At 46.8% G+C, this 23541-nt stretch overlaps 2 protein-coding genes and 1 non-coding gene across 10 annotated transcripts in view; all 3 read left to right on the top strand.

The window, feature by feature from the left end:
- LOC144946159 (nuclear receptor coactivator 2-like) overlaps positions 1-5688 on the top strand; it is a 78100-nt gene extending 72412 nt beyond the window's left edge. For all 8 annotated transcript variants that reach the window (XM_078875005.1, XM_078874988.1, XM_078874997.1 and 5 more), the window contains 4 exons: positions 80-272; positions 2644-2724; positions 3359-3448; positions 4405-5688. In XM_078875005.1, coding sequence (XP_078731131.1) covers positions 80-272; positions 2644-2724; positions 3359-3448; positions 4405-4416 — 376 coding nt within the window. In that variant the 3' untranslated portion in view covers positions 4417-5688. The remainder of the gene's footprint in view (positions 1-79; positions 273-2643; positions 2725-3358; positions 3449-4404) is intronic.
- Positions 5689-15132: 9444 nt separating this feature from the next.
- LOC144938705 (solute carrier organic anion transporter family member 5A1-like) overlaps positions 15133-23541 on the top strand; it is a 32702-nt gene continuing 24293 nt past the window's right edge. Inside the window, exons 1-3 of the mRNA XM_078866639.1 lie at positions 15133-15631; positions 16223-16459; positions 23135-23267. Coding sequence (XP_078722765.1) covers positions 15133-15631; positions 16223-16459; positions 23135-23267 — 869 coding nt within the window. The remainder of the gene's footprint in view (positions 15632-16222; positions 16460-23134; positions 23268-23541) is intronic.
- Positions 17485-17566, top strand: TRNAS-AGA (transfer RNA serine (anticodon AGA)). Its single transcript has one exon. It is a non-coding gene; the product is annotated as a tRNA-Ser (tRNA).

The following is a 23541-nucleotide window of genomic DNA, read 5'->3' as shown; positions in this document are numbered from 1 at the left end:
TTGCTACGCACGCGCGTTTTCCGCTCGCGCCAACGCACGTTCCTAATGGCTGCTGTTCTCTGTTGGCGCGTGTGCACAGTGAGATGTACCATCAACAGTTTGGGCGGCCGGGCAACCCTAGCCCCTTCGGTGGCATGGGTCTGCCGGAGTCTATGGGAGCAGGCGGCGGTGACGGTGGCGGCGGCGGTGGTGGCAATGGTGCTGCGCGGGTGGCCGGTCCCTGCCCAATGGGCATGTCTGCAGAGCTGCCCTCTGATGTGGTTGCTAGTCAGGTGGGTGTGCGGCGTTACTCGTTGCCTCGTCAATACGACGTGTACAGGGTGATGCATCCATGTAGGTGCCCCACTGTGATAATGATTATCATAACAAGTGAAAATGTGTAGAGAAAACAATGCCGATGTTAAGTTATGGAGTCATCGATTTCACTATTCACTCGGCTGTTGAGAAATAAATTGGCGGGGTGTCAAGAAAGTGATCACCCTGTATGTACATATGCTTATCGTCATCGATCATGTTCTGTCCAATGGTGGATAAAGGCCTTGCCATGCCATTACTATCTCTCATGTGTTCATGGTCTTGCGGTACAACAATCATTGCGCCCTACTGCGAAATACTTGGCAGGACCCTCCTGAAAAAATGTCTTTAGACTCGGTTAAGCTTTCCTGGCTTTGCCTAATAATGAATAATACCCTCAGCGTCTGCATGTGAAACTGATTTCATCTCCACAGTGCACGTCATCTGGGACATCTCCTCGTTTGGCTGCCACTCTGTGATGCGTCGGTAGTGGTAGTGGTGTTGTACCGGGAGTGTAGCGGTTAGCACACTGCGCTACGAACCTGGCGACCTGAGTTCGATGCCCGTTCACGGCCAACACCAGTGACGATTATCTGAACCGGTCCTGGGCCTCCCCTCGGTCCACTAAGCCTCGTGCGCCGAATCGGCCTTCATAGGTGCTACTCGCTAACAGCACTTGCCCCAACAGTCTGTTGAGGCTACACGGGCGATCTTTGTCTTTGTACCCGCACATGCAGCACCAACCACGACCATCACCACCATCAATGCAATGACGGTGCGTTAAAACTGAAACCTATAGCCACTGCTCGGCTGACGTTTAGGGCAATGAGCCCTTCAGAGCGGAGAGGGCCAGCCCTAACCATAGCCCCCGCACCTCTGATTAGCACTGTTGGCTACATACGGTGCGAAATAAGTAATACATGCATTCATATTGACCACTGGCCCATCGTCCCTTCTAGCGACATATTCCGTCCAAGCCCGCTTAGTTTCATTCACTATCCGTATGATGTCTCTAACTTTTGCGTACCTTCTTGATTCACCTTGTTCCTCATCCTGTCTCTCTCCCCTTCCACTGTAATTCTCTCGGTGTAATTCCAAGCCTCGATCTCTCCGCGCTTGTGTGTAAAATTCAGCTTTTGTGCAGTGTTCTTCGTCATTGTCCATATTTTTCATCCGCATGTCAACGTAGGTTAGAAACACCGCTGATATATATACCTTTTTCTGCTTTAATATATATGGTAATTTAGTAGGAAGTCAACCCCGTTCATTCATCCTTGTGTAATTTTTATTCCGTTTGTTCAATGCAAAGTAAGCTGTCATCAGTTCCTATGTCACTCGTTTTAAGAGAGCTATGATATGCAGCAGGTAGGTTTGACCTGTGATTGTGCTGTCACACTTCGGGAAAGCGTTTGAAATTTCTGTAAATATTTCCGCTGCCATTGCCATGGAGATTTTCAAACAAGATAATCAAAATCTGTGGCTGTCTTCATCGTTGTGGCTTTCACGATGACAAAGCGGTTAGCAAGCCACCTTCAGTATTTACCGGTTTGGGAATTTTAACATGAACTAGATTTAAACGTGGTGAAATTGGTGAGCGTGGCAATCAAAACGATGGAGCAAGTTTCTTGAATCCCTCCCGTCACTGTCAAGCCCAGCAGTATAATTAACAATAAAACTGAATGCCCTCGTCAACAACGTTGCCTTTGAAGAAACTATTTATGTACTTGGCGACGATTAGGGCAGTGGCCCTTAGTCTTAGCGTCAGCCACACTTGTTCAATCACTTGCCAAATTAGTGTGCTCAATTGTACAAGCAATAAGGCAATTATTGGCCAGTTTCACTCGCCTGGGATACTGCTGTGGTGTAATGGTTTAGCATTAGCGCATGGGACTTCCAATCCAGAGGTAACAGGTTCGACTCCATCTCCCGCCGCGGCAGGCGAAATGACGGTGCAAGCTTCTTAAATTCCCCACCACCACCGCCTCTGTCCATCTGAGAGCATCAATGGGTGCACCACAATGAGTCGATTGGCAGGTCGCGTGCGGTGGGGTCAAGTGTGGGTTCTCCCACCTCTTCCAAGATGTCTGGCCAACATGGAAGAGTAGGCCAAACTATCCTCTAAGGTTCCCTCTCATCGAGGCCCTTCCACCAGCAGGTTGTGTGAGCAAAAAGATGCAGGGCTGCACCTTTACCAGTTTTGAACACTAAAAACCATTCAAATTTGAACTCCACAGCTATTGAATCGACGTGTTTTTAAACGATGACATTTCGCTACCGTCTCCAGGTTGTTGCAAGTGGCTCCGATTTTATTTCATTAATGTTTTAAATGTGTACTTCAATTATCCACAGATGAATCTGGTAAGACAGGCGATGAAAGTGGAGTCCCCCTGTGGCTACGATCAGTACGGCAACATGGCCAGTGAAGACAAGGTTGGTCACTATCTTGTTGTTGCTCGTTGTAATTGCCTGTTCTCAAAACCCTCTCCCTTGTCTTGTACGCTTTCAGTAGTGCTGCTTGTTCGTGGCCACTTGGCGTTTTGGGCATTTGGGCTTGTACTCTGTATACGTAAAGGGGAAAAAAAACTGAGTGTTTGGGACAAAAATAATCAATTTAACTTATCGAGCTGGGTTATCCAATTATTCAAGTAATCTGTTATGAAAGTTATTGTGGGGAACAAGTTCTCCCACCTCTGTCGCCACTTGTGTCGCTGGACGGGAGGTGATGAGGGTGTGGTTTGGTGACATCCTCCCCGCATCATCAGCCGTGTCACGCTTGGCGTGGCTTGGGGGAGCTTTCCTGCCTTCAGTAGGCAGGATGTTGGAGCGGGCCCCCATTTTTAAAGGTGCCCCAGTAATCGTAAGCGAGGATAAATGCGACCCGATCGGCTCTTTGTTCCAGCCCTAGTAGGTTCACATTCTTATGACTCTTTGCTTTTCTCGCAGTTGTCCTTTGTGTGCTGGACAAAGTGCCAGTAAGGTGTCCCCCCTCTGTTCAGTTTACCGAGTGGATTGCCCACGAAAAGAATGCACCTTGACGAACGTTTCTCAAATCTCCGTTGCTTAGGTGACGGACTCTCCCATGAGGCCTCCCAGCCTCCTGCCGGGCCAGCTGCCGAGCTCTGACGTGATGCACCCAGAGACCAACACATTACAGGTCGGTAACCTCGACCGCTAAATCTTCGGCGGCGTCGTCTTGTGTTGAAAGCCCTCTGACCAAATTGTTCGTAATTTGCAAAATCTGTCTGGCCCTCTGCACGACCTTGGGAACTTAAGCTGGGTTGTGATCCTGGTTAGTACTTGGAAGGGCGATCACCATGGCCACAAACTGATGCAGTATCTGTCGTAGAATTGCAATCGGGTTGTTACTTGTACACAGCCTGTGATAAGAGTAGAAACACTGTTGTCTCCATTTTGATCACTGTGTGCGCTGCCATCTAGTGGAGAGGTCTGAAGACTCCCATCTCGAACCGGTCTTGAGGTGTGAGAGTGCAGAGGAAGTGATTGCAGAGCAAATACATTGTTCAAAAACAATAGTCTGGACAATGTACATGAGCAAATGAGGATAAACAAAGTAGAAACGTTAGATTGTGCTTGAGAATATGTTTTGCCCATTTCGTATTTGAGTTGTATTAATATGCTATCTGGATGGATGAAAGAATGTTTTGTGGAAAGCTGTTCGACAACTTTGGTGCCAAACGTTCAAGCGCTCGATCATTATTAATGTCGTCCGCCGTTCTTGCCGTAAAGAAAAATCTCCCATCACTGGAGCATCATCTCCCGTTTGTAATATTCATTTAGCAATAATACCGCCAAATATATCGACTCCCGGCGTTGTGCAGCAGCTACATGGGTTGTATTGAATTTTTTTATTTACATCTTCTAATACCAGAAAAAGGGGAGTGCTTCACATAGTCGAAGAGTAAATGACACGATCCGTCTGTTAACATTTAAAAGTTGTGGTTTGCTCCATAAAATATTCACACCAATGTAGCCACTTCAGTCGCTTTCTTCGTAATTCCAAACTTAGACGAGGCTTTCAAGTGATCGCCACATGTACTTCTCCGGTTGATATTTTACTCACTCTGTCTTCCCGTGTCTTTTGTTTTGCAGAATTTCTGCTGATCTTCCCAAGAAGTCACACAATGTATTCCTTGATTTTGACACTGACAGGTTAAACCAATAACACCAGCAACGTATAACTTTCAAGACTCTTCAGCCTCAGACAGCGGACAGAGGTCCAATGTTTAATGATTAAAGCCTGTTGTACATAATTAAAGCTTTCTTTCAAAGCACTGTAATTTATCTCAGCCCAGGCTACACCAGTATTACACGATGTCACAACGACGCTTCGTCTGTTACATTGTATTTGGGCTGGAAAAATCTATTAAGTTAGGTGTGCAAAATAGATGGAATTCGTATTAATTCTGAAAAGACAGATGGGTAAAAAAAATGCCCTAGGGTGCTTTGAAATATATAATTTAAAAAAAGTTCTAAAAGCTAACAATATTTAAATGTAAAATTGCACTTTAAAAGAATACACGAATACAATTACTGTAATGCTAATTATTTCTAATTTTAATTGGTACATTAACTCTTGAGATGCTGCCAGAGTGTAAGAGTTAGGAGCTCACCGGACTTGCAATCCAGAGATCGCCGGTTCTATTCAATCTCCTGGCGCGGCAGTTGAAACAATCATGGAAACCTCTCGTAGTCTCCCCCATACAGCAGTATAAATGGGCCACCACAGTCAATTGGCAGGCTGCCTTTGGTGGGGTTAAGTGTGGGTATCCTCACCGCTTTCAAATTGTCTGTGGTATGGAAGAGTAGGCCAAATACCGCCTAGCTGGGCTCTATAGCTCCCTCTAGTGGAGGCCCTTGTGCTAGTTTTTATGAGTAAGTAATTGCAGGGCAGCACCTTTACCCATATTAAAACTAAACTAAACTTTTGATTTTAGCAGGTAAGGTCCATATTGACTCTGTAAAAGTCGTATCTTTTTTTCCAGCCCTATACGAACAAAATAATCGGATCTTCCACACGGAGGCACCTCGGATGTATAATTTAAAGATTGTTGAATGTAGGAAGGTCACTTGACTTTTGAGGTCTTCATCGTGGAAGCTTGCAGAGAATGCACACGCAACATTGTGTCAGGAGTTAGAATAATGTTAAGGAATGCTTGGTTATTATTTTTTGGAAACACAATTTTGAGTTTTTTTATATGCATATGAAAAAAAAAATCTGTGACCCCCTCCCACCCCCCCCCCCACCAACTGTGTTGCCCATGTTTTATTTTGTATACTTTTTTAATTATTACAGGGTACTTGAGCTGATGCTGGACGATTCTTTCTGTGCAAGATGTAGTTAAAAGTTCACAATAAAAAAAAAATTGCTTCGTTGTTCGACTAAACAATTTAATGTTGCAGTATTTGCTTTAGACATTTTTTTTTTAGACGGGTAGAGGCCGTGGCCTAATAATTTTATAGTCCTATGTCTGATTTCTTTTTGCAAAAAAAAAAATAGAGTTTCACTCTAACTCAAAACACAATGTCTGCATTCCCATGTGTGCTCCAAAGTGTTTGGGCGCGCCGCTCGCCATCGTCGTAAAGATCGGCGCCTTTTATTCTTCCAGCTGCCAGAGAGGGGGAGACACATGTGACCTCATGTGGTCCAGGGGGCGTGACTTGCCTGTTGAACAACCACATGCTCTGGCAGACACGAAAGCTCCCGAGGATGGCGTGCGCGCACGCACACAAGCTCCAGACGGTGTGCTTTTCATCTTGTGTCAGGAAGGTTTTTAGAAAACGGTTTAAAAACAAATAATGTTTTGCTTAAAAAAACAAATGAGACGTGAGTTCGATTTCTTCAAATGTTTGGAATGGTGATGATGATTAAAGAGAGCTATAAGTGATTGGCTTAGTCAGCTTTGTCAAGGCATAGTTTAAGCAGCAGCAGGTACTTTGGTTTGATAAAGTGCATTTGAAATGATAAATAGATCGGTTTGTGTTTTTTTAACAACACGGAGGAGGGGAGGGAGTTGCCGACTTCTGTTTTAGAAAACAAAAAAAACTGCAAACGTTCTTAAAGAAGTATCCTTTAAAGCAATATACCTTGTTCGCTCATTGCCAACAGTACAGACTTTACACTGGTACCAGGTGACGTTTGCGTTGGGTCTAGGGACTGAAGCGTTCCGACGATGTACAAATGTACATGGGCTCCGGGTGTGAAGGGGCCGCCGTGTGTGTGATGGCACATTGGGGGTGGGAAGGGAGGGGGGGCAGTTGTTTGTTACTTTTGTAAAGCCACTTTTATCCCACACAAAAATAAAAACGCCACCCAAATTGTATAAAGGAAAAAAAAACATTTTAAAATAACCCATTTAGGGAATGGAATCAAAAGCCAATGCAGAGTGTTATTTCCTATTTTTGTCCAACATTTTTGTAAATATGTAAAGAGAAAAAAAATACATTTGTTGATTATTTATGATGTACAATATAACCCATATGTTCATTACTTTTGTTTGGTTTGCCACCGGGGTTCCTAGTCAGTACATTTTTCTGTTTTTTTCTTTTATGCACTTTGCTCTGAAACAGCCATGTGTGAGCTTTTAGTTACCCATGTTTTATGAACTCGTGCTGTGTACAAATGGACAGGGCGTACCGTTTGCAAAGTGTAATTCCCCTCCCCCCGCCCCCGCAAGGCTGCTGATTAATGAATTAGTAGTCAAGTAAAATTTTTTGTAGCCGCATTTTAGCAGTTTGCTTCGTTTCACAAAATTAAAATAAGTCTATTCTAAATATGTTCAAATAACCTGTAATAATTCCATGTTCAATTTCGTGTATTCCAGTTGTCCTCTTTCAGCATATTACAGTATTCACTTTGCTTTAAAATGCGTTTGTCTTGCAAGTGTATGTACGTGTGCATACTTATATATAAAACTATATAACTTATGAGCGTTTAAATGATATGGCCAGTATTTACAGTCTTAATCTGTGAGCCCTCCACCCCCATCTAGCGGGTCTGAGCTGTGTGTCTCGCAGTGGTTTTGAGTCGACGGCAGAAGAAAAACACCTCGTGTCTGCTTGTAACCAGGCGCATTGAACTCGCACGAGTATTGCATTCGTGTTCTGGGCCTTTTTGCTCCCGTAGTCGTTTCGTTTCGCTAAAATCGTGAAGCACAAGGTGTGGTGGTGGTGGTGGAGGAGGTGGAACCGCGGCGGTAGCTGGCAGTGAAGGGTCTGAATCGGTGCGCAAAATCCCCTGCAGTGCAACCAAGCCGTGTTGAATGTGGCCTTAATGATAAATGAGCGTTGGGTAGGGGGGGGGGATGAGCGGGGCGGGGAAATGTTCCAAAACGGCTCCCGTGTGGCACAGCCGCAGATATGCAGGCAACAGACCCGGCGCTGCCTGAATTTCATTTTAGCCTATTAATCGTGACGTTTCGTCGTGTGTGATGATATCCTCAACGTTAGGACGCGGGCGTGTTTTGATCGGTAGTGTATTTAAACTGCGTAATTGAAATGGCGGCGTAGTTCAACTCTGGCGTTTTTCAACATCGGTCGATTGGTCACCTGTTCAGGCCAGAAATAATACCGGCTTAATTGGTCTTCATCGTGCACAGGTAAATTTAACATTTTTCCCAAGATCATGTTTCCACCATCAGGCCTTGAAACACACATGCCCATCTGAGCATCAGAACATGCGTTTCTGAGAGTCCAATTGTAAAAAAATATATATTGCCCCTGACGACCTTTCGTTAAAATTACCTTATTTTGCGTAGTGGAGGCGCATACATTGTCCTATGTTTGTGCTCGTGTTGTGCAGACCCTAATATAAGATGAAAAATGAAAAGCCCCCGACTTTGGCTCCGTTGTCTAAAAACGTGTGTGCGTTCACCGTTGCTTTGATTCTTATTGGCGCATTTTGTTTTAAAGAGACGGCGATTGGGTGTCAAGGGAAGCGTGCACACCAAAGCAATGCTTCGCTTGCCAAATTGGGTAAAATTCGTGGCAGATGCAGTCGGGTGATTGCCAGGTTACGTCTTCATTGTCATTATGACGAGTGACACTTTGGTTTGACTCGCCGCTTCTGTGATTTGTGTTTTTCCCTTTTTTTCTAGCCTGTACTAAAAGCTTTACAAGGCTCTAATGCTCTCTCAATGCAAAATCTTTCATTTAATTAATGTGTTTCACTGAATATGGGTTTATTGTTGTTAATAAAGCTAACCAACTGGTACAATTGCCTCGAGTCTGTTCATATTAAAACGTATTTTCGCAGAGCGAAGAATTACACTGGTCAACAAAAAAAAAATTCTGGCCTGGACTTTTGCAGCTGTTTTAGACTAATTTCAGGGTAATGATTCCAAATCTGATCTCAGATTTGCTCGAAATTAACTCTGTCACTTATGATTGCAAGTTGTTGCGAGTCAGTGACTGCTTTAGTGTTAAAATATGGTGCTGTATTTTTAGGATAGTGTGTTTTTTAATATAATTTAATGTAGATATCCACATTTATTTAATAGTTTTCTTCTGCAGTTTTTATTGGAAATGCAATATTTGATATCTCAAAAACCTGATGTGATAGACAAAAACTGATGCCAGATTTGGAATCAGCACCCCAAAATTACCTAAAAACCGTTGGAATACCTTATGCCAGTGTAATCGAATGAGCTGCCAAAAAGTGAGATGGCGAACAAAAAGTGAAGATGCCATCCTTGGAAATGGCCTCCACCATTGGCCTCTCTGTCCTGTGAAGAAGATCCATTACCCAAAACGTTTTCTGTTATTCTTTTTCGGGAAATGTTATTGACGAATGCTTTTTTTTATACTTGGAAATGGGAGGGAGGGGACAAGCGGGTTATGATGCAAAGCAGCACACACAGCCAACCAAACTGAATCCCCTACCCCTAATACTAGCAAGCTCGCAAACTCACCCCCAGCACGACCTCGACATCCGACTTCCAACTCTGGCTCCACGTCTGGTACTGCTCGGCCTCCCTTTTCACTTTGTCCATTACGTTACTCGACAACAGACACCGTCATATTACACGCGAGCAACTAGGTATAACAAGGATTCAAGATCCACGGTATGTATGTTGAACTTGTTTCGTACGGTACGTAGCTCATTGGTTACGTCGTTTTGTAACAAACAAAGAAAACAACGATTGCCAAAAGCCATTTGGACAAACACCCTTCGCAAAGGAAAGGAAACGGTTAAGCAGCACCGTCTAATTAGGCTCATTCCGTCGAGTACAATTAGAGGAGCCCACGAGTAACAAGCTGGACAGCAGCTGGTGCTTTCAGGGGGAGTATTTGTTGTTAGGGGAGTCATGCTATCTGCCCTATCCGATGCTATACATTCGATTGTACGCTGTATCCTTGTAGAATAGGAATCGGAATCGACACAAATGAAATAAAAAGGTGGACGGGAGCAAGTTATGTTTGAAAAACGGATTATTAATTTTTCTAAAATAGGATAAAGATAACTGAATCAGAGAATGAATTTATACTGGATGAATCGGATGAGCTATACAGCTATTTTTCACAGATGTCCAGCGACGTTTGTCCATGGTCTATAATACCTGCTCTGACGTATGGATCAGATACAAGGACATTAACACGCAAGCACGTAACAAAAGATGTGTGAACATACGCGTGGAGGAATGCAGGCATTCAAATTACGCCGAGAAACGGGCGATGGGACACGCGAATTGTGAACCACACGCAGATTATAAAGACGACGACGACTCGTGAAGACCTTGGCAGGACGCACGCTAAAAGGTTGATGATGCATTGCCCCCCCCCCCCCGATGGGAAATAATCGAGACGGAATGTCAACCAGGGAATTGAACGCGGTCAAGCAGCAACGGCCGTCGAGAGGGATGGAGCGATTCAATCGACTCGCTCGCGGGTGCCGCGTGATGCGTCGACATCGCAGAAATCGCGTGGGGAAGGCCTTTTATCGTCCAGCAGTGGGTTGATCTTGTTGGCTGATGGTCACGTTCGACCCGTGGGCCCTGAGCCCCCCCCCCCCACCGCCGCATCCGTGGTCTGGAGTATTGCAGACTCGAAATCAACTTATTTATTTCGAACTGCGTGTTGCGTTCCGTTTGTTATCCTTCCCCGGCACCTCCGATTAGCACGGCTGGCTACGTACGGTGAGAAAGAAGTTCAACATAGTTTTGAAGTTTTCGTGACTGCAGGGATCCATACTCTTTGGTTCTTTCGGTAAAGTCACGTAGGTGACCGCAAGAACCAAAGAGTATACGTTCAACATACATACATCCGAGACGGGCAATAGTCCCCTTTCACGGTAACTTTCAGCCTAATGGGCTCACCAAGTAAAACATTAACCCGTAAAAACAAAGTTTTTCACTATAAATCCTTTATATGCGTGGCGGCTAGAGTCCTCTCGTCCTCTGGCTTGAGATGGCTGCCACCTATGGGTCAGATGATTGCCTGCCACCATTAAGCAATTGGTAATTAAATTTTAAAACATTTTCCTAAAAAGTGTAAAATTTTGGAAAAAAATGTTCACGAAAATAAATTGTCACGCACAACGAGTCTGTGTGCAAAATGTCAGCTCGATTGGATCACGGGAAGTGGGTTAAAAAACGACCGAAAGATTTGCACGGTCGTAAGCGCGCAAGCAAGCAAGTGAACTTAATATAAAGGATTTATAAATCAAACCCGTGCCTAGGTAGCAGGTGAGTTACAGATACAAAGGGTGCAGCCCTTAAATGACTCACGTTGCTGCTGACGGAAAGGCTTTCACTTGAGGTCAGCTCATTAAAAACCCACCTGGAGGAAATGTGGCCTTCTCTTGCTCTCTCGCTGACGGAGTACCCACACTTTAGCCCACCACACGCGGCTTGACCGGTCCAACTAACCGTGGGTGCACAGGTTACACCGCTGAGTGGGCTGAGGAATAATAGTAAATTCATCTACATATATATAAAAGGCAAAGTTGTGATTGTGTCTGTTCAAAATGTTTAGCGTACTTCCCGACATGCAACAAACTGGAAATTTGCCATGTGGGTACTTTCCAGACTGTACACCATGCAAAAATAATAAAAAAAAAATACACTTTTGTGTTTTTTTTTGGGGGGGAGCTCAAAAATGCATTTATTTTTTTGCACGGCAAATGAGCTGTGACGTCACATCTGTCATGTGACCCGCGCACGTGGAAGCGTAACGCATTGTAGTGTAGCGGTTCGCGTGCTGCGCTACGAACCCGGCGACCCGAGTTCGATTCCCGCTCACGGCCACCACCGGTGACGATTATTTCAACCGGTCCTGGGCCTCCCCTAGGTCGACTCAGCCTCAAACAAGTAACTGTTGTGGTGTGTGAACATCATGGTGAATCCAAGCCCCGGGCGAAGCCGGGTAGTAAAGCTCGTAATTAAACAAAGCATTGCCTTTTGCTTCAACTGCCACGCCGGGAGGTTGAACAGAACCGGCGACGCCTCTCATCAGAATCGTAATTCAGACTGGAGGAATCCGATGAGCCAGAAATCGATTTTTTGTCCACATTGTCCAGGACGGGCGGGTCAAAGTCCATGCGTGAGAATGCCGCCCATTGCACCGTGACGATCATCCCGGGAGAGTTAAACTCGCCAATAATTGCTTTATTGTTTTCGCAATTGAGCACACTTAACTCGGCGTGTTACCGAAGCGAGTGTGGGCTGACTCGCTTCGCCAATTGGCGAGGAGGCGGAGAAAGCCGCGTGCAGGGTCACGTGGCTGTCCTTTCATCAGCTTGGCCCGTGGCTAATGGCTCAACCCGGCGGTAATTGTGTACCCTTTAATCAATTAAGCCAATTAAAGAGGCCATTACCTGCACCGGCCAGCCATGAAGGGTACCACCTCGCCACAGCCTAGCCAGGCGCGCTCCCAGGCTTGGCATTCATTCAAGCAGTGGCATCAACAAATTAAATTGGTGTTTAATTGCTACATTAGTAAATTCGGCGCTCTGAAGAAGAGAGAAGAAAAAACACCCGGGATATGTACCATTGCCTAGGCAACCCGGTTCGAATTTCACTTCACATTCAATCCTTCAACCAAAGCAAACGCTGACCAGCGCAATGGTGAAGTATGGCGTAGAGAGGCCTTCATCCAGCAGTGGATTGACTAACGGCTATCACACATCACTTGGTGCTGCTGCTGCTGCGTTGGCAGTGGTGCACGAGCACAACTAACAAACGACTCGGCACGTTCGTCCATAGCACTGTGGCCTTGAAATGCAAAAAATATATAATAGGGGACGTTTTGGGTCAATGGCCCTCTCTTCGTGATATATGTGTTATGAAGGTCTATTGCCTGAAACGTCGCCAATGTAATGTTAAGTTATTTTTTATGGCGTCATTCATGCAAATGAAATCATAATCGTTCAGGAGCCGCAGGCGACCTGGAAGGCAGCCAGGTGGTGAGCCTGCGCCAATTGCCAAAGCTTTGCGGTTGTCTGTATATTAAGATGTTTCAGCCGATTAATAGTATTGGTGAGCGTTTGTAATCGATGAGTATTTATACCAAGGCCGTAATTATGATATATATTGGGGGGGGACACACCCCCCCCCCAATATATTGCTATAAAATAGATTCTGTTTATATGATTGTGGCTATGGTTTGTCCTTTATTAATCCCTAATCTCTTCCATTACATACAATGAAACAAGAAAAGATAAAAAAAAGCAATGTAATACAATACACTATTAGACATTGTAAAAAATAAATAAAAAGTACATCCTATGAATTAGTGAGTTTAAATATTTTAGCCAGGAAATGGCAGGAAATTCGTTTTCAAATTGAGATTTTTTTTTCTGGGGGGGGGGGACCCCCAGACTTCCTGGAAGATTTCCCCCCTCCCCCCCAATGTTGATTCCATGGCTACGGCCTTGGTTTATACACGTGGGAGGAAACCAGAGCACCCGGAGAAACTCCACGGTGCGAGGGGGAAACACTCTATCCCACACAGAAGGGACAGATTATAAGTCTGTACCTTGCTGTACCGCATTCTCCTGGCGAGTCGGGGTACGGCAATCCCCTGGACGCCCGCGGGAAGGGAGCTCCACACCGTCAGTGCAATGATCCATCAACCCTCGCCGCTGCCTTCACGGCGCTGGACTACAGGTCACGTGGGATAGCCACCTCTGCCCGGTCATTTTATGTCGACGTTTTAACTGCGTCGACGCGATCGACAACGCACTCGGTGCATTATCCCCTTGCGATATTGATAAGAACTGATCAATCGTTATACTCCAACGAGGTCCCTGAGATCTTCTTCGAAGGACTCCGAAGTCAAGGTTTTTGTTCCACTGTAGATCCCAGACTATGGAACAATGCTTTGCCTTTGCTACATAAGACAATCAGAATCACTATGAGACCTCCTTTACCAGTGGCAAAATATAGTAATAGGTTTTTACCCTTTCAACTGGTACAAAAACTGACACCTTTATACAAGGCATCATGTTTGCAATAACCACAACACAAGCAGTCAAAATGCAAACAAAAAGAAACAACTCTGATGATGATAATGATATGCACTGTCCTTGAAGTTGATTGGTCCACACCCGAGACAGCTTTTCTTAGAGCCTAGTCTCCATTGGTGTTGGACCAGATGACGTCATCTGGTTTTGTACCAGTTGAAAGGGTAAAAACCTATTACTACAATCAGAATCGTTCGATATGTTGAAGTCCGTCTTGAAAACTCGGCTCTGAAATCTAGCCTTTGCCCCCGAGCTCTTGACTGCTTACCCAGCAGGTTCTGTTCGTGACCTGCTTTCAATACACGGTGGCGCATTGGGACGTACGGATGAAATGCGCCATGTAACTACATCATCACGTGCAAAGGTTTTGTCGACGTCATCATCAGCCACGGCGAATCCACTGCTTGTTTAAGCCGCCTCTCAAACGTTGACGTTAATGCGTCAAATTAATTTCCGTCCACCGCAAACGCGTAAGGTTGCTTGTTTCGTGTCGCGTCAAATAATTATTCGTGACACGAGTCGAGCCGATGCAACAACGCGCGTGGGAAGAGAACTGCGTTCTCTGAGAGTAAAGTGTCTCTGTTGAGTGTGTAATGTGTACCTGGTTGGAGTCGGATAATTGGGTTGTTTACGCGTCACTCAAAGTGGCTTCTGCGGGACGATTAAGGGCATTTAAACATGCATTGGCGTGACCGCGTGCTTTGCGAGAACGCAAATGAAAGTCACTTTATTTACTTTGACTCGCTCTGCGGTCGTGTGGTTTTCAATATTTCACCCGCTCTGGGAGATACAAGTCGAGTTTTGCAAGCGGAAAACCACATTGTGCCAATTATCTATCTTGTTTATTGGTTAAGTGAGTGGCAAAGGACACTTTAATAAAAAAAAATGGGTGTCTTAGTAGTCAACTGCCGTCGGGATATATTCCGTGTCAATTCTCGATAAAGTTATTTTGTATTATTATTATTAAATTTGATAGTAGGCCACCGCCAGTAAGGTGAAGCGTTGGCGACCGCGGTGATGCAGTGGGCTCTGAACCCAGCGCCCTGAGTTTGATTCCCGGTCAAGGCTGGCATCAGTAGTGAGCGATACCTGAACCGGTCTTGGGCCCACCGGCTACTTCGCCAACTCGCATTGACCAGCGCGGTGAAGTACGGTCAAACAAGTTCCGTGACCCACACGGCGTGTGTAGGCCTTCATCCAGTAGCGGACTGACCAACCGTTGTACTTTAATATTATTGAATTCAGTCTTTTTGGACTGCATTACGTAAAATTGACTATCATCCATATACTGTAATAACAACGGGACAATTACCAGCCTGTGGCGGTGGGATTTAGATCCACACGAGAGCGACACGGTTTGAATGGGTGACTTGGTGGACGTCAGGGAGACCTCTGGAAGATCTGTGAACTCAAGTGAAGCCACACACTCCGAGTCCACCGGTTGGACTCTGGACCATGGCTCGCAACAGCAGCAGCAGCAGCAACAGGAGGTGGTGGACATCTCTGAATTCGGGTCCACGAAGGAGAGCCTCGCTGGGTCCCGTTGCGCTCCGTGCAGGCGGTGTTCCCCGTCGGAGCCCCTCCGCTTCCTCTTCTGGCTCGGCTGCCTAACCTTCACCCAGGCGCTCATGGTGAGCGGCTACCTGAGCAGCGTCCTCACCACGGTGGAGAGGCGCTTCAGCCTGCGCAGCTCCGAGTCCGGCCTCCTCGTCAGCTGCTTCGACCTGGGCAGCCTCGCCGTGGTGGTCTTTGTGAGCTACCGCGGCGGCAGAGGCAGGAGGCCGCGTTGGCTCGGCGCCGGCGGGCTGCTGGTGGCCCTGGGGGCCCTGGTGTTCGCCCTGCCGCACTTCGTGACTCCGCGCCACCACGGGGCCGGGCGGCCACGCGCCTCCACCCTCACCGCGGGGCCGCTTAGGCCGGCCGAGTCTGGCCGACAACGGTTGTGCACGTTCAGGCTGGCCGAGACGGGAGGCTTGGAGCTCGAGGACCAAGGGCCCAGGCCTGGGCTCGATGAGAGACCAGAAGTTGGGCTGGGTCAGAGATCGTGGACTGCGCAGGAACAGAGGCCACATTCAAGGTTGAGTAATGGGCCAAGCGCCTTGCTGGACCGAGGTTCAGGGCCCGATCTTGATGGGAGACCTAGGACAGCGCTGGCACATTGGCCAGAGCTCCGGGTGGATGAAGGAACTGGAGTTGGGCTGGATCGGAGGTCATGGACCGGGCAGGAGCAAAGACCACAGCTCACGCTGGATGAAGGACCACAGACCTTGCTGGGCGAGAGGTCATGGCTGGATGGGCGGCCAAAGGCTGGACTGGGCGAGAAACAAAAGGCTGTGCTGGACGTTGAGCCAGAAGCCAGGCTGGGCGAGAAGACATCACAAGCAGGCCTTGAACAATGGCCCGGGGCCAGTTTGAATGACCGACCAGAGGCCGTGTTGGGTGAGGGACCAGGGGGCGAAATGGAGCAAGCTCCAATGCCCGGGCTAGATGAGGGGTCAGGGCCCGACTGCGAGGAGGATGAGGCAGGGGCCGAGGAAGAAGACGGAGGCAGTCAGCAGAGGGGATTGCCGCTGGCGCTGTTCGTGGTGGCACAGCTGCTGGTCGGCATTGGCTCCACGCCGATCTACACGCTGGGCGCCACCTACCTGGACGATAACGTGGAGCCCAGCAGCTCGGCCTTGTACCTGGGTGAGTGTCCCGTGGTGTCACGGTGGCGAGATGTGAATTACCTCGCCTGGTGTACAGGGGACCGTGGGTTCGTATTCCCACCGTGACGCCTGTTGTACATTTGGAGTTGTTATTTCTCGCTCTCCCCCGTGGTCGTGTGGATTTTTCTCCGGCTCCTCCGATGTTGCTGTAAATGTCCACGTGATAAGCCACTTGGTTGAGCTGTCATTTGTGATGGCCACGTCACTTCTGAAAAAGAGCACCACATGCTCAGTGGGCCTTACCTGGTAAAATGGAAGAAATAGTGTTAACTACTTCACTATCACGGTGTTTGGCTGTGGGTTGGTGATGAGAGGCGATGGCTGCCGAGGAGGATATGAAAGATGATGAGCAGGTGAGTTTATTGTCGGCTGATGGGTACGACTTGTGTCAGCTGGTCAGTTTGGCTGAGTTGCTGAGTGAATGGGTGAGGTTTTGTGAATTGGTAAGTGGCTGGTGTTTTGAAGAGGCGATTGGTGAGGTTTGATGAGCTGGTGAATCTGGCTGAGTTGCCGAGTGAATGGGTGAGTGGGCTACATGAGCTGGTGAGTTTGGCTGAGTTGCTGAGTGAGTGGGTGAGTGGGCTACGTGAGCTGGTGAGTCTGGCTGAGTTGCTGAGTGAATGGGTGAGTGGGCTACATGAGCTGGTGAGTTTAGCTGAGTTGGCTGAGTGAGTGGGCTACACGAGCTGGTGAGTTTGGCTGAGTGAATGGGTGAGTGGGCTACATGAGCTGGTGAGTTTGGCTGAGTTGCTGTGCAATGAGTGAGGTTACGTGAATTGGTGAGTGGCTGGTGTTTTGAAGGGGTGATTGGTGACGTTTGATGAGCCACGTACAGTAATCACCATATTGTGGGATATTCCCAAGAAATCGATCTTGTGTGCACACGGACACACGCGTTAAGTTTAGAAGAAGAATAAACAATCAAAATTTTCATCTAACAGTGAATTGAGCATGGCATGGGATGGCGTTGGCTAAATAGCCTTCCCGTACCCGCTTACTTCGCCTGTAGTCGTGGCCGAGCGGTTAAGGCGATGGACTAGAAATCCATTGGGGTCTCCCCGCGCAGGTTCGAATCCTGCCGACTACGCAAATATTTTATTTTAAATTTTCGTTTTTTGTTTCCACAAACTAACTCGTCGTGCTGTTAAATTAATCACAGGGACGCCACCTGTGTGAAAAGTACGTTTGGTCAATAACTGAATTTTTAAGCCAGCATGTATTCACTTTAGGGTGTGTGTAAGGACATGTATTATTGAACTTGCCCAAGACCGGTGCCAGCAGTGTTAAGATCGGCCCCTATGAAGGAGGCTCGTGAAGGACGCTGCTAGTGGTCAGTTGGAGGCAGTCGCCCTCCAACAACAACGGAGGGCAATAGGAGCGATGCTCACAACAACGAGCGGAGGGCCGGGCGGATAAAATCGAGCAGGCAGGTTCGTAAAGCAGGGGGCGCTGCTGGTGCATCTGCCGGTCGTCTCAGTTAGTCAAACCCACCCTGGCACCTGCTGGGTCTGTCCTGTGACCTCCTCCTGTCAGCCAGCTGTCGACACTTCACGTGGCCTCTGAGTGCACCTAGCCTGGCACAAGCGCCGTAGTGACGTCACCGTCACTTCGTGGCGGTTGTTGGTATATCGATGTATCAATGTGGGTATTGGTATATCGATGTATCAATGTGGGTATTGGTATATCGATGTATCAATGTTGGTATTGGTATATCGATGTGGGTATTGGTATATCGTGTATCAATGTGGATTGGCGGTGTAAACACAAAGTGGCTTTCTTGCACTCCACCAACAGGGGGCAGCAGAGTCACATTGTTGTAGCGCGTGGCTCCTTCATGGCTCCTGTGTTGTGGTCGTGAGCCCGATCGTAAGTCGTGCCTCTTCCCCTTCTGTATTAGACACGGTGGCTCACAAGTCAGGACGCACAAGGGTTATTATATTTATTTTGACAAATGTTAAAACTGACTTCCATTGGTATGAATTCATGCCTGCGTTCTGTTTTGAAATGAATTTAGAACTTTTTTTTTACAGCTGCTTTCTTTAGCATACATCTGGCACGAATTGAACTGGTTCGTCTTTAGTCAATTTTCTTATCACTTTTTTAATTGCATTTGAAAAGGAAAAAACATACGTATTAATAGAATATTCACTTTAAGAACAAATAATAAAATGTTCTAATGACAATGTTAAAATAACCCTACGTGTGCTGATTTTTGGCCGACCCTGTATTTAAAGCAAAATGTGAAAGTGGTGTTTCTTTGAAACCAGTAGATGCGCGTGTGTGTAACTTTATTGACACCAGGCATCATTCTCTTAAGAGCGTTTTACAATCCAGAGCTCATGATAATTGTTTCCCACCACTTTCACTACTGGCCATCGGTAGTGAAGTATGGTCAAACAACAACCCTGGCCCAACACATTTCATTGTTCATTGATTAGGTATAGCCCTGTGAGCCATGCGGCTGTTGACTCGGGTGCAACCGCAACAAACGAAAACATGAACACGACTTGAAATACATTCCAAAACAAGTGGGATGCATTTATCCAGTGCGTTCCTCAAAACTTATTTCCCTGGATTAGCAGGCACGCTCTTGTTTGTTTTAAATTAATACCGTCTTGTTATCACACGTTAATGAGAGGTTGATATCCGGGCACAACTGGATTTCAACCCAGGTAAAATCATGGACCAGCCAACGGCGTCATTCATTGGCAGCTACTCCCCAAAGTCGCTAGGGGTGACTCAAAGCCTCATCGAACTCGAAACGATTTTTTATTTTACCAGGTAAGGCCCACTGACATATATGTTTAGCTCTTTTTTAGAAGCGACCTGGCCGCATATGATAGCTCAACGTGGAAATTTAAAGCATCCAAATACTCTAAAGGCATGTTTCTAAATGTGGAGCGAAAAACCGGAGGACCTGAAGAAAAAAAGCTACGAAGACCACGGGGAGAACATGCAAACTACAAATATACAGCAGGCATCAGGGTCGGGATCGAACCCACGACCTCCTGTACACCGGGAGAGGGAGTTAACAGCTCGCCACCGCGGCTTCACGTCTGTGCGCTACTTGAGAACTCACGATTCTCCGGTAGAACTGAAATTGAAAGTCGTTGGTACCAACAGGAATTGTTCTTACACAAAGCAGAGTGCGTGCACCATCACTCTTTCACAGCAACACCGATGATGAGCCAATCCACCCGGACACCCGAAGTTTCGTGTACTCAGGCGATCTTTGTGTGGCAGCCCACCCAAGGCAAAGATTTTCACTTTTTTATATCCAAATATCCCTGGCGGTAACTTTAACAAACCCACCAACTCACTCCGGGGAAGACCAAAGAATGAGGGGCACGGAGCGGGAACCCTCCATCAAATGGTATGGCCTAAAATTGGACCACTGCTCCACGCCTGTCTACCTCGGTGTGACAACACTCAAGCGCGCATGCTCGTCGTTGATATAAAGTTGGTTTGATGGACACGAAAAAAGTGAACCTGGCATTGAAAGGCAGAAATACTGCACTACTGCAATTTCCGGATTAAAAGACGCGCACCCTCCACCACCACCACCACCACCTCTATTTTAAAGCAACAGTTGAGGGTGCGTCTTGTAAGCCATTAGGTGTGCGTGAGACCAGCTTTGTCTAACTTCATTGACACTGGGCACACGTTTAGTGTGCGTCTTATTTACCTGAGTATCGTCTACTCTTGTGAATACGGTCACTGGTGACAATGAGTGAGGTTTTGTCCTTGAAGTTGAACTTCAAGGACAGTGCATATATTATCATAGTTATGTTTTTTGTTTGCATTATGACTGCAGGTATTGCGGTCTATGCAAACATGACTCCTTGTAAAAAAAAAGGTGTCAGTTGTGTTGCCAGATAGAAGGGTAAAAAACCAATTATCATATTTTTTACTGGCAAATGAGGTTCCAATGGTGTAAATGCTTACCCCAAGCTCTCATACTCTGATGGTGCATTGTCTTTGGGTTGTGCGCCTTTTGGCGTCATCTGGTCCAACCCATGTGAGACTAGGCTCTATGGAAAGCTGTCTCGGGAGTGGACCAATCAACTTCCAGGACAGTGCATATATTATCATAGTTATGGTTTTTTGTTGCATTATGGCTGCAGGTATTGTGGTCTATGCAAACATGACTCCTTATAAAAAAAAAGGTGTCAGTTGTGTTGCCAGATAGAAGGGTAAAAAACCAATTATCATATTTTTTACTGGCAAATGAGGTTCCAATGGTGTAAATGCTTACCCCGAGCTCTCAGACTCTGATGGTGCATTGTAATTGAGTTGTGCGCCTTTTGGCGTCATCTGGTCCAACCCATGTGAGACTAGGCTCTAAGGAAAGCTGTCTCGGGTGTGGACCAATCAACTTCCAGGACAGTGCATATATTTTCAGAGTTATGTTTTTTGTTTGCATTATGGCTGCAGGTATTGTGGTCTATGCAAACATGACTCCTTGTAAAAAAAAAAGGTGTCAGTTGTGTTGCCAGATAGAAGGGTAAAAAAACAATTATACACGTCCACAGTTGCCACGAGCTTCTGTGGTCCACCGTACTCGTCACTCACCCTTCCTCGCATCACCTCTGCACAATGTGATGTGGGGTTGATAAAGAACATTTATTTTCACCTCCTCCCAATATGTTGTATACATTGGGAGCAACATGCACAGGTGACCTTGGGATAGAGGATGGAAAATTGTGTTTTTAAAGGCTATTATCAAAGGGAGAAAGGTCAGGGGCATGAGGTGACAGGGCAGAGAGGACAACAACAAAACTATGACAATACTGTATAATTTGGATGTATAAAGTGTCTGCATGTGGCAGCATCTCACGGCGCTGTACAAAGAGGGAGGCAGGGCATGTGTCCATTGTGGGATTCATACTCTTAGTTTTTTCGGTAAAGTCACGTAAATTTCATTTTTTACCTACGTGACTTTACCGAAAAATCTAAGAGTATGAATCCTTGCAGTCACGAAAGCTTCAAATCTAGAATCCATTGTGGGAGTTTGAAAAATACGTGGGTTGGGGGTGTTTGGCATTTAAATGGGTTTTTATTTTCCTCCTGATGACGATCGCTTATGTTGTGATCGAAACGTCGTCGTTTTTTGTTATTTTCTTTCAACCTATCTGCGTGACTTTACCTTTCAGACCCAAAGAATAAGAAGTGAGCGGTAGAATACTTGCACGGCAGGGAGAGTGGAGATGACGCAATGATAGAAGTCTGAATGGGGGTACTTGATCGAGACAGAGAGAGAAAATCGTCATTTGCAGATGAGAAGAGGTGATTTCATGAGTCAGGATGAATGTACCGTTTGTTGAAATTCTTTCGCATCGCACGTAGCAAACCACGCTAATCGGAGGGGGGGGGGGGCAACAAACGAAATACAAAAAGCGGCTCTAAAGAAATGAATTTTCAATGTGAATACGAGAAGGGACTTTATAGAGGGGGACAGTCATTCATGAGGCCTCCATTTGGCACTGTGGTCAGGGTAGTTACGGCGGCCACGGAAATTGTGAAATTGAATGAAGTCCAACGTTCAATATTGGAAATTGCTGCTGACATGATTAAACACGGTTTATTTTATTTTAGCTGCCTTATAATTTTACAGCCATATCCATATTTTCCAGTCTTTTACTCCCAGCCTGATACACCACCATCACTAGGAAATGTTTATGTACAAGTGTTTCAATCGCGCAAAAAAATTGTCCCCCCATCCCACTCTCCCCCCCACCCGCCACTTTCTTCGTACAGTCACAGTACCCACACTCACCCTCCCCTCCCCTGGCATCACAAAGATAAAATATGGTTATCCACCGGCTTAATTCATGTTAATCCCCTGCCCAACCGCCCGTGACGCTACACGGCCTGCCGCATGCCCCCCCCCCTCGACCCCTTGGCTCCTCCCCCTCCCCTAGTACCCTATATAAACACGTGTCTCTAAATAGCTCTCTTCATACGCTACAGTAATTTTGCTGGAGCGGTCACACCTGGTGACGGATGCTTGTGTTGCTTTAGAAACTTCGTGATTTAATTTAGTTGTTTTATTTTGTTTTCACCTACGTGACTTTACCGAAAAAAACAAAGAGTATGGATCCTTGCAGTCACGAAAACTTCAAATCTAGAACAAATCTAGAATTATTTTATTTCCTTAAAAAAATCACGTACGTCACATCTGTATTGTCAGCGACTCACGCGCGGGGCAGTGCCGACACTGAGACGGGCACGAATCGTTGTCTTTGCTTTCTTCAAGCTGCTCAATTCGGCCGTGAATGTTACAAATCCTCACCGTGACAACGCTGCAGCCTCACTCATGAACAGCGGAGAATACTGAAATCAAGAGAGTCATCAGCTCGTCCGTACGTGTGTGTGCATGTTTGTATTGTGAACCCGGCGACTCCGGGCTCGATACCCGTTCACGGCCAACACCGGTGACGATTATCTGAACCGGTCTTGGTCCTGCCTTAAGTCGACTCAGCCTCAAATGACTACCCGGTGCGGTGTGTAGTAATCATCGCCACGAGGGAGCCAAAGGGCAGCCCGGTCGTGGTGCTGTCCACCCACTCCTCTGGTGTGCCGTGCCGCCCTTCGTAGGTGCCACTCGCGAACAGCCACTCGCCCCGACAGCCCGTTACTTTGTCTTTGTCCGTAGCCACCCTGTACGTGGCGGGCGCGCTGGGTCCAGCCGCCGGCTACCTGCTGGGAGGGCTGCTTCTCGGCACGTACACCCACCCGGGGGAGTCGTCTCCTGTGCCGCCGGGGGACCCGACGTTCATCGGAAACTGGTGGGCGACGTGGTGCCCCCAGCCCAGAACGGGTGCTTCGGTGTTTTTTTTTCTTCCCCCGCTCGTTATTTTCCCGAATGCCACCAGGTTGTGCTCGGAGTAGCGGATTGTTGGGCGTATGGGACACTCGCACTCCGGGGAACAAGTCACACCCGCGCATAATAATCGTGTTTAATCAGCCACTCATTTCAGGTAATCGCAGGTGAGTGATGTCTGCGGTAGTGTCACGGTTATTGGGGGTGGGGGGGGTGATGATGTTTTCCGGATTTAACCA

The sequence above is a fragment of the Lampetra fluviatilis genome, chromosome 2 (genome assembly GCF_964198595.1).
Source record: "Lampetra fluviatilis chromosome 2, kcLamFluv1.1, whole genome shotgun sequence".
NCBI classification, from domain to species: Eukaryota; Metazoa; Chordata; class Hyperoartia; order Petromyzontiformes; family Petromyzontidae; genus Lampetra; species Lampetra fluviatilis.
Note: the sequence above shows the minus strand (reverse complement) of the source record. Positions and strands in the feature narration are given on the sequence as shown.